General features: G+C 41.3%; 1 protein-coding gene across 1 annotated transcript in view; it reads right to left on the bottom strand.

Moving 5' to 3' along the window:
• Positions 1-1,423: 1,423 nt before the first annotated feature.
• The window catches only part of SV2C (synaptic vesicle glycoprotein 2C), a 263,022-nt gene continuing 252,350 nt past the window's right edge, over positions 1,424-12,095 (bottom strand). The window contains 1 exon segment of the mRNA XM_075838491.1: positions 1,424-4,699. Within this exon segment, the coding sequence (XP_075694606.1) occupies positions 4,516-4,699 (184 nt within the window). The 3' untranslated portion in view covers positions 1,424-4,515.

Genomic DNA, 12,095 nt, shown 5'->3' with positions numbered 1-12,095 from the left:
TCATTTATATATTAGTATATAAGCTGCCAAAATGAATAGGGCTGATTGCAGAGGAACAGAGGCAAGTAGAGAGATAAAAAGGCTCTGAAATATGGGGGAAGGCAGAAATAAAGGTAGGGCGGCAATTTAACTTTTTTGGGAGACTGGCTAGTCCTCTTTTATAGGACTTTTTGGGGAATAGAAAAAATATATATTTACGGAAACATAGGAAAAGTAAAAAAAAAATTACCCATATATCCCAGGGCACAAGGCCAGTGTAAACAGGCTGCAGCATGATGTTCCGTCCTTGAAATATCAAGTCCATCTGGTTGCATGGCAGCAAATACGCAGTTGATATAAGCAAGGGAGGGTTCAGTCACGTGACTATGTCATATGACCATCTTGACATAAATTCACAAATATGTCATGTTGTGGTGGGTGTTTACAATGGATGCAGCCCATGGATAACCGCCAGCAAGAACAGAATGGCGATGGATGATGTGGACAGTCTATTGTTTTATCTTGTAAATTATTTGGAATCCTGGAAAACCCCTTTGAATATTAAAATGGCTTCCTCATATTAGACATTCAAGGTATACCCACCATACTTGGTACAATTGTCTGACAGTCTGGGGCTGTGATGTCTCTGCGGTGGTGCAGCAGCCTGTCAATGTAAGAATTTTAAGAATATGGCGACCTGAGCTGCCACACAGGGGAGCTCGCTACGTTCATATTTATACACCCCCTTTGAAGTCATTGGGAGCTGTATAATAAATCTGTATGTAGTAAACTCCCTCTAGTAATGGTTACAGGCAGCCTGAATGTTATCATTTAAAGAGGCTCTGTCACCACATTATAAGTGGCCTATCTCCTACATAATGTGATCGGCGCTGTAATGTAGATAACAGCAATGGTTTTTATTTAGAAAAACAACCAATTTTGATGGAGTAATAACCTATTTTAGATTTATGCTAATGACTATCTTAATAGACAACTGGGCGTGTTTTTACTTTTTGACCAAGTGGGCGTTGTGGAGAGAATCACACTGTAAACTGTCATTTACAGCGTGATCTTGCGAGATTACGCTTGCTGTGCTGTAAGTCCCACACAAACGTTACCGAAGTGTCGGGATTGTGAATAGACATCGCGTCCCGGCTGGAGGTGATGTCTATTAACTCTCAAGACACTTCAGTAACGTTAATGTCTGAGTAAGTGACAGCACATAGTGAACAACGCAGGATCACTATGTGCTGTGTAAATGAATGGAGAGAAGTGTATGACGCTGATTGGTCACTGATTGGTCAGTGTCATACACTTCAAAAAGTAAAAACACGCCCAGTTGTCTATTAAGAAAGTCATAAAGCTAAAATAGGTCATAACTCCGTCAAAAATGATCGTTTTTCTATATAAAAACCACTGTTGTTATCTACATTACAGCGCCGATCACATCATGTACAAGATAGGCCACTTATAATGTGGTGACAGAGCCTCTTTAATGCTAAAACTGTGTGAAGAAATGCAGGGGTTTTGGAGCTCCATATCAGAAAAATGCCATTGTTTCCAGAGAGAATATATATTTTTTTCCATGTAAACATCTTGATTAATTTGACTGTTTAAAATAAAAAGTAATAGAAATAACAAGAATTTAAGTTAAACACTTGCTTGTAATTGAAATAAGACTTTACATAGAAGCCAACAGAAAATATGTAAATTATTGGCATCTTTTTTGTTAATAAATAAAATAGCACAAATAATATAGAAAAAGTTATAATAATATTGCACAAAATAATTTAAAGGGATGTTACATGCTGGTGATTTTATTCTTATTTTACCTAATATTTTCTGTGTAGATCATGGTCCATGCTGCATAGATTTTGGGAAATAGTCTTTACTAAACATGAGGACAATTAGAAAATTTTCTCTAGCTCACTAGTCTTGGCATTTATGATCTCAGGTTGCGCAAGGATCCTCGGATTCACTGGATCGAATTTTCTTTTTCCTTCTTTACTAAACATGTCAGGGAATTACACACATCGGGTAAAATATGATAAAATAATGACAAAATAATGCCACTATCGTTGGGACTCTGCACATGACTTCTACATGGTTGGATTCTTGGCAGAGGCGTAGGTTGAAGCTACTGATCATTGATCTTCAGCGATCATGTCACTTTAAGGCTACAGTATGTTCACACAAAGCGGATACGCTGCAAAAAGAGTACACAGCGTATCCATCTTGAAAACCACAGGGAATTCTGGCCGAAAAATCGCACCAAATTGTGGTGCAGTTTTTAATGCGGAATCTCCACTGCGGAAAACAGTGGTTGAAAAAAAAAGTTTCAACTTACCCCGTTCCCTGTTATCATAGCGATGATTTCTCCTGTTTTCGTCCAGGCTGGCCTCCTGGGATAACGCTGCAGCCCATGTGACCGCTACAGCCTGTAATTGGCTGCAGCAGTCTCATTGGATAAAACGTCAGTCCAGGAGTCCGGCCTGAATGATGAACAGAGTAATGCATTCCTATTACAACGCCCGGGAGGTAAGTATAAACCTTTTTATTATTTTTAAACAAAAAAAAAGGGTGAGTTTTTTTTTTCAGACTTGCGATTTTTGCGGTGGAATCGCAGCTTTTCTGCTGCAAAAATCTCAACATTTGATAATTGTTGTGGGTTTTACTTCCCCATTAAATGTAATGCAAAAGAAAATGAGCGATTCCAAAGCATAAATTGACATGCTGCGAATGAAAAAAACGCACCCTAGATCAGTTTATGCACGTTTTTTTTCTGATGATTTTTTTCTGCAGCGTGTGGATGAGATGTATCTAATCCACTCTGCTACTACCGTAATACGTTGTTGACTTTCTGCAATAAACTCAGTTGCAGAAAATCTGTAGTGTTTATGCTACGTGTGAACTTACCCTTAGGCCGGATTTACACGAGCGTGTGCGTTTTGCGCGTGCAAAAGTTACTCAACAGCTCCGTGTGTCATCACCATATGATGCGTGGCTGCGTGATTTTCGTGCAGCCGCCATCATTATGACACTCTGTTTGTAAACAGAAAAGCACGTGGTACTTTTCGGTTTTCAATCATACTTTTTACTGCTGTTGCGCGAATCACGCGCGTCACACGGAGGTGCTTCAGTGTGCTGCGCCTGATTTTCACGCACCCATTGACTTCAATGGGTGCGTGATGCGCGAACAACGCACAAATATAGGTCATGTTGTGAGTTTTACGCAGCGGACACACGCTGCGTGAAAATCACGGACTGTCTGCACGGCCCCATAGACTAACATAGGTCCGTGTGAGGCGCGTGAAAATCACGCACGTTGCACGGACGTATTACACGTTCGTCTGAATAAGCCCTTACCGTTATCATTACGATGGCACAATCAGTAAATGTAAATGCTCCTTGTAGACACAGTTACATTTACAAAAGTCAATGTTGCCTTGGGCACGGCTCTCATCAGGGCACGGCTCTCATCATATGGTGACAATAGCTCTTTTCTTCTGGTAGAGAGGAGTTCCTCTTTTGACTAACGGCCGCGAGGATCGTCCTGTTGGAAATAGCCATCAGATCCTTAAATACAATTTTTTAAACCACAGATCATTTGTCAGTGGTTTGAAATGTTGTAGCGTGGGAAGATGGAACAATGATCATACAATTCTGATTATATATTTTTTTATAGTAGCTATTATGTCCCGGATATGTCCCCACGATTATTTTAGTCCTGCAGGAAATTTAACAGGACCTCATATATCAACAGGTGGCCTGACAAAAAGGAATATGACTTTCAATACCGATACAATTATATTTTGGTGGCCTTAACGGAATTTGGTAAATTTACTTTTTTTTGTTATTGTGGATTAATACAATGTTTTACATTTTGCAATACAAGTGATAGCTTGGCCAATCAGATTCCCGATGCATGAGGCCCTGTGGGTTCTTGCCTATGCAAATGTAAGAGTCTTATATATTCCTGCAGCATTTATGTTTCTTATTATAGAAAGTGGCCATCTAGGTCACATAGCTGCTTATCATTGCACTTAGATTGAAATATATAATATCACTCTTCTGTATTGGTATTGAAACAATAATGTTTATATTTTATATAACAATATATGTGTTTTGTTTTTTTTAACCAATCGTTCCGCACAGTCAGAAAGACATATAGGCATAGACATTTTTCTTTTGATGAGACACAATTGGTAGAGCCATTTTTGGCCTGATCTTTGGCATTATTCCTGCGGTCTTATAACTTGCTCAGCATAAGTGCCTGATTTCTGATTAAACGTGCCACTGGTGAACTGGCCATTCAAAAACACACAAGTAGCAAAAAAAAGGCATCATACAACGTAAATCCTATGTAAAAAGCTAATAAAAAGAAAATAATTTGGCCAACTTTAGTTCTACACACACAGCACAGCAAGGACATATACAGTACATTTTGTTAACATGATGTGTTCAGGCTTCTCCGTCTTCTGTTTTTTTCTTAGAGAATACAGAAAAAATTGTATCCACAATGGCTTTTGTTTCCATTTACATCAACACCTGGTTTCTTGTGTCCGGCAGTCGAAGTCCCACCAGACCTCCACATACAAGCACGGTTGAGGCCAGAAGTATAGGTATGGCTTTAGTAATTCCCACAAGTGAACCGAATATTAAGTTTCCAAGCACTGCTGCTGCCTTACACAGTGCATTCAAAAAGCCAAAACCTGTTGACCTGCAATTTAATACATATTGTAAGATTAAGAAATTCAAGAGCTGTACACCTATATAGAGGAAAGAAAGCCCCATAGTAAATCTAAAAATGGGGTGCTCCAGTATCTAGTACTAGTGCAAGAGGGCCTTGTACTCACCGGCTTAAAGGGGAATTCCGGTTATAACAAGTTATCACCTATCCACTATGACATAACAGCTAGATTGATAAGAGTCTGCCCGATGGGACCCCCACCGATCGCCAGAACTCCCGTGTCTTCCGTTTCCCCCAGCCACATGACCCATTGCCAGGAGTTTAATGGCGCGGCGGCCGAGTCTATAACACTGGCAGAAACGCCAATGTAAAGTCTGTAACAGAGGCCCTACCTACTAAGTGGCCTTTATAATACTGGTGTCTTGTTATGTGGCATAGGGCCCTTAGAACTTTCAGGCACCAGGGAACAGGTGTGACTGCGACCTTTGCATCCCCCATAGCTTCGCTCCTTCTGGTATTTGTTCCCCCCAAATTCAAGTCCTTTGTAGATGAAATAGGAGATATGATCCTTGGGTCAGTTCTCCTCTCCCTTTTATGTTGCAGAGCATGCTTGGACTAACGCTATAGTACGACAGTTGTATATATCTATACATCACATGTAATTTCACAAATATACGTATTCCTTAGGATAATGTTGATAATGTTAACCTAGAACCCAACATATTTTCATTTTCAGTCAGTCTTCTCGACTTTCTATCATACAGTCTTTTTATTTCCTTTTATCACTCTTTTTTGACTATTGATGATTTTTCAAAAAAATTATATTGCTTTTAATAAAATATAAACAAAAATGTAATTTATTAGTGTTGTGACTTTCTACTTTTTACTGGATTCAAACTTTTACTTCTCTATGGCAGCTGCCATTTTTTTTTATCTCTGTATGTGTCGATTAACGACACATACAGAGATGCTATACGGCACATACAACCACATAGAGAATACGAACGGGAGCCATTCCATTCCCAGAAGCGTATGCTGTCTGTGTGGGAACGGCGCATGCACCGCTCCCACACAGACGAGAACGAAGCTCGTTCGCAGAGCGAAATCCGGCGCCATTTTCATGTGGACCGGAAGCCGCTGCCGGACAGTAAGATGACGACTTCTGGCTGCGGCTTGCGGCCATATGTTCAACTAAGCGAAGGCGCAAGGAATAGGAGCGTAGACCAGCGGAGGCGGCGGCGGCAGGAGCAGATAATTTATTTTCGTGTATGTGATGTGTGTATTATGTTCGTGTATGTTTGTGTGATACTGTCTGCTGAGCCCTGTATCTAATCCTCCTACACTGTGCAGTCGCTCAGAAAATGGCGGCACACAGTGTAGGAGGTTTGAAGACATTCAAATCCCTCCTTCTCCTGGCACTAGCCAGAATAAGGGAGGGGGGATTGTGTGAGGACACTAGAGGAGAGTGTGTCCACCCCAAATTTGCAGCATAAATCAATGAGGTTGCTTTACCACAGTGACCATGCTGCAATTTTGGGAACTGCTCCCTCTAGTGGCCAGCACATGGAAATGTTATAAATTCGAATCTAATTTATAATATTTCCTGACTTGTGAAAAAATAAAAAAAATTAAAAAACAATGTGTAATCAATCAAATACTAATTGTTTAACTGAAAAAAAAATTAATAATTTCTAGCGACACATTCCCTTTAAAAGTGTAGCTAAACATTTGGCAAACTTCTGACATGTCATAGTGACATGTCAGAAGTTTGGATTGGTAGGGGTCCGAGCACTGAGACCCCCACCAATCGCTAGAACGAATCATCAGAAGTGCTCGTGTGAACGCTCAGCCGCTTTGTGTCTGTTCGGCTATTTCCGGAAATAAAATGTATCGGTGTACGGACTCAATAGAAAGTCTATGAACCCGTAATCCGATACATCGGCTTTCCGGAAAAAGCCGTACAAACACGAAGTGGCTGAGCGTTCACACGAGCACTTCAGATGCTTCGTTCTAGCGATTGGTGGGGGTCTCAGTGCTCGGACCCCCACAAATCCAAACTTCTGACATGTCACTATGACATGTCAGAAGTTTGTCAAACATTTAGCTAAACTTTAACCCCTTCCCGCAAAATCACGTACAGTTACGTCATGGGAGATGGACAGTTCCCGCATCTTGACGTAACTGTACGCCATGGAGATGAAGCTGGCTCAGGAGCTGAGCCAGCGACATCACCGCCGGGTGACAGCTGTATGTTACAGCTGGCACCCTGAGGTATCGGCCAGGACCGGAGCTAGCCTCCGATCCGACCGATTAACCCCTCACATGCTGCGTTGAATAGCGATCGCAGCATGTGAGGAGTTTATAGCCACCGGCGCCCCAGCAACATGATCGCTGGGTTGCCGGTGGCTGCAAAGGCGATCGGAGGGCTAATGCTTACCTCCCGGTCCGCCAGCAACGGAATCCTCCTATGCCCCGTCGTCGGCGGGGCCCAGGAGGCTTCCGGTACCATCGGCAAGATGGCGCCGGCTCAGCTTCCGGCTCAGAAGCTGAGCCGGCGTCATCAGCAGTGGGTGTCCTCTATATGTTACAGCGGACACCCCGATCTATCGCCAGGAACCGGAGCTAGCTCCGATTCCTGGCATTAACCCCTTCGATGCAGCGATCCATTGTGATCGCTGCATCCTAGAGGTTTGTAGCAAATCGGCAGCCTTGCCACGCGATGGCAAGGCTGGCGACTGCTACCATGGCAACAGGAGCCCTAACAAAGGACTCCTGTCTGCCATTACGTAGGCTGATTAGGCCCCGCCCAGAGGCGGAGCCTGATCGGCTTGCTGTCAGTGAACAACTGACAGTTCTAATACATTGCACTACATAGGTAGTGCAATGTATTAGAACATCAAACAAACTGTTGGACCTTCATGTCCCCTAGTGGGACTAAAGAAAAGTGTCAAAAAAAGTGTCAAAAAAGTAAAAATAAAAGTTGTAAAAAATACAATAAAAGTTTCAAATAATAACACAAAACACAATCGCCCTTTTTCCCTTATCAAGTCATTTATTATTGAAAAAAATAATAAAGCCATACATATTTGGTATTGCCGCGACCGTAACGACCTGAACTATAAAAATATGATGTTATTTATTCCGCACAGTGAACGCCGTAAAAAAAATAACTAAAAAATACTGACATAATTGCTATTTTTTGGTCACTTTGTCTTCCAAAAATTGAAATAAAAAGTGATCAAAAAGTCGCATGTACCTAAAAATGGTGTCTATAAAAACTATAACTCGTCTCGCTAAAAACAAGCCCTCATACAGCTCCGCCGACGAAAAATTTAAAACCGTTATGGCTCTCACAACTTGGCGACAGAAAAAATCCATTCTCTTTACAAAAGTTATTTTATTGTGCAAAAAGTTGTAAAACATAAAAAGTGCTATAAATTAGGTATCACCGGAATCGGACTGACCCGCAGAATAAAGGTAACATGTAATTTATAACACGTGGCGAACGCTGTATAAAAAGAACTAAAAAAATATGCCAGAATTGCTGTTTTTTGGTCACCTTGCCACCCAAAAAAAAAAGGATAACAAGTGATCAAAAAGTCGCATGTACCCCAAAATGGTACCAATAATAACTACAGCTCGTCCCGCAAAAAAAACCAGCCCTCATACCACTACGTCTATGAAAAAATAAAATTAGTCAAGGCACCAATAAGCCAGGAAATAAAAATATGCAGTTGTGCAGCCCGAGGGGAACATTTCTTCTGTTTCAAGTGGCGAATTATCAAGGCCCCTAAAATTAGGGATCCAGGAAGGGGAGGGCCCAAACATATCTGCTGGAAGTGACGGTGCCCGTATTATACCAGGACAACACTTCCCAGCAAAATTCCCCAAACTTCAAAGGTGCCGAGTGCGGACCAAAAGGGGGATAAGTAAAGACCATTTATTAGTGCGACACCGGCCTGTGCAGAAAGGATTGTGTCACAGCATAACACACATCTATGGATTATTATTTTTTATTTTTTTTACCCCACTATACCACCTGACTATGCCCCTTATATACTCCGCCCGCCTTACATGTACCCCCACATTATAAACGGAAACTACAGTAAGACTCCAAACAATACTACTACCAAGCAAAATCCACGCTCCAAAAGCCAAATGGCTCTACCTCCCTTCTGAACCCTACAGTGTGCCCAAACAGCAGTTTACTTCCACATATATGGCATCGCCATACCCGGGAGAACCCTTTTAATAATTTTTGGGGTGTGTGTCTCCAGTGGCACAAGCTGGATATTGGCATATCTATTGAAAAACCATTTTCACTCTGCAACATCACGTGCACACCAATTTCTGCCAATCACCTGTGGGGTTAATATGCTCACTACACCCCTAGGTGAATACCTTGAGGGGTGTAGTTTCCAAAATGGGGTCACTTCTGGGGGGGATCCACTGTTTTGGTCCCACAGGGACTTTGCAAATGCGATATAGCGCCCAGAAACCAATCCAGCAAAATCTGTACTCCAAAAGCCAAATGGCGCTCCTTCCCTTCTGTGCCCTACTCTGTGCCTAAACAGCAGTTTATGACCACATATGTGGTATTGTCATACACAGGAGAAGTTGCTTTACAAGTGTTGTGGTGCTCTTTTACATTTATTTGTTGAGAATATGAAACATTTTCAGCTAAAACTACGTCTTATTGAAGAAAAAGGATTTTTTTTTATTTTCACTGCCCAATTCTAATAAAATCTATGAAACACCTGTGGGGTCAAAATGCTCACTACACCCCTAGATGAATTCCTCAAGGGGTGTAGTTTTGTGAATGGAATCACTTTTGGGGAGTTTCCACTGTACTGACACCTTAGGAGCTTTGCAAAAGTGACATGGTGTCAAGAAACCAATCCAGCAAAATCTGTGCTCCAAAAGCCAAATGGCACTCCTTCTCTTCTGATCCTTGCCGTGTGCCCAAACAGCAGTTTATGACCACAAATGGGGTACTGCCGTACTCCAGAGAAGGTGCTTTACAAATGTTGGGGTTCTTTTATTCCTTTATTTGTTGAGAAAATGAAAAATGTTTAGCTAAAGCTACGTCTTATTGGAAAAAAAGGATTTTTTTTATCTTCACTGCCCAATTCTAATAAAATCTATGAAACCCCTGTGGGTTCAAAATGCTCACTACACCCCTAGATGAATTCTTCAAGGGGTGTAGTTTCCTAAATGGAGTCACTTTTTGGGTGTTTTCACTGTTTTGGTCCCTTAGGGGCTTTGCAAATGCGACGTGGTCTCCGCAAACCATTCCTGCTAAATTTGAGCTCCAAAAGCCAAATGGCGCTCTTTCCCTTCTAAGCTCCGCCGTGTGTCCAAAAAGCCGTTTATGACCACATGCGGGGTATTGTTTTACTCGGGAGAAATTGCTTTACAAAAGTAGTGGTGCATTTTCTCCTTTTAGTCCTTGTGGAAATTAGAAAAAATTAGCTAAACCTACATTTTCTTTGAAAGAATGTAGATTTTCATTTTCACGGCCTACTTCCAATAATTTCTGCAAAAAACCTGCGGGGTCAAAATGCTCACTATACCCCTAGATAATTTCCTCAAGGGGTATAGTTTCCAAAATTGTGTCACTTTTGGGGGATTTCCACTGTTTTGGTGCCGCAAGAGCCTTTCAGATCCGACATGGAGCCTAAAATATTTTCTAATAAAAAGGAGGCCCCAAAATCCTCTAGGTGTTCCTTTGCTTCTGAGGCCGGTGCTTCAGTCCATTACTGCACTAGGGCCACATGTGGGATATTTCTAAAAACAGCAGAATCTGGGCAATAGATATTGAGTTGCGTTTCTCTGGTAAAACTTTCTGTGTTACAAAAAAAATAGATGAAAAATGAATTTCTGCAAAAAAAAAAAGAAATTTGAACATTTCACATCTAGTTTGCCTTAATTCCTGTGAAACATCTAAAGGGTTAAGAAACTTTCTAAATGCTGTTTTGAATACTTTGAGGGGTGAAGTTTTTAAAATGGGGTGACTTATCGAGGGTTTCTAATATATAAGGCCCTAAAATCCACTTCACATCTGAACTGGCCCCTGTAAAAATAGCCTTTTGAAATTTTCTTGAAAATGTGAGAAATTGCTGCTAAAGTTCTAAGCCTTGTGATGTCATAGAAAAATAAAAGGATGTTCAAAAAACGATGCCAATCTAAAGTAGACATATGGGTGATGTTAATTAGCAACAATTTTGTGTGGTATGACTGCCTGTCTTACAAGCTGATACATATAAATTTAGAAAAATGCAAATTTTTGCAATTTTTCGCTACATTTTGGTGTTTTTCACAATTAAATACTTAATGTATCGAGCAAATTTTGCCAGTAACATAAAGTCCAATGTGTCACGAGAAAACAATCTCAGAATCGCTTGGATAGGTAAAAGCATTCCGGAGTTATTACCACATAAAGTGAAACATGTCAGATTTGAAAAAATCGGCTGTGTCCTGAAGGCCAAAACAGGCTGTGTCCTTAAGGGGTTAAAACTTCCCCCTAAATTTAAGAGCGAAAAATCTGCCAGATAAAACGGTTTGGGAACCAATTACTTTGATAGATTGTCAGATATATTTTTGGCTAGTCTTGTTTGTGTGTTGTTTAGAAAGACTATTTGTAAATCAAGACAATTATGTTACCCGATAATTAAATAATCTATCAGGAATGAGGAAATCAATCACTCATAACAAAACACCAGCTGCTTTTTCAAAATTGAATAAGGAAGAGAATTAAAACACAACCCCAAGGGCTGTCAATCTCATTCCTCAATGTTTACAAAAGTAATTTAATCAAATTGAGCAACACATCAACAAAATCTAGGACTTTTCTTCATGCCCATACTGCAGCTTAATCCCTTCACATCAGCCGTACAGATATATACGTACTAACTGCCGGTGCCCCTTGCAGTTGTCACATATATATATATATATAAACGTTGACAGCGTGGAACAGGCTTTAATGTTTGCAGCGCTGCACTTTCCTGTTTGTGGGCTCTCTTCCCAATGGATTCCCAATGGAATCCCTGCTGTCTTGGCAAAGCCCTTGATGTCACTGTCCATATATGGACAGTAACATTAGTGGCTTTGAGATGCCAGAATGCACCCCACATGTAGATAGCGCCACGTCCCTCCTGTAGATAGCGGAATCCCTGGCTAGTGATGTCAGGGTCTCTGTCTCGGAGCAGAATTCCACTCTCGGAGGAGCCCCTGACATCACTGTTCATATATGGTAACGCTCTGGCCGGGGATTCTGCTTCTAAAGGGAGCTTCAGTGGACAGGGGGAGGGGGTGGCGCTATCTACAGGGGGTGTGGTGCTATCTACAGGAGGTGTGGTGCTATCTACAGGGAGGGTGTGGCACTATCTACATGGGCTCTGTGGCACTATATAGGCACTATATGCAA

Source organism: Rhinoderma darwinii, chromosome 1, assembly GCF_050947455.1.
Source record: "Rhinoderma darwinii isolate aRhiDar2 chromosome 1, aRhiDar2.hap1, whole genome shotgun sequence".
NCBI classification, from domain to species: domain Eukaryota; kingdom Metazoa; phylum Chordata; class Amphibia; order Anura; family Rhinodermatidae; genus Rhinoderma; species Rhinoderma darwinii.
Note: the sequence above shows the minus strand (reverse complement) of the source record. Positions and strands in the feature narration are given on the sequence as shown.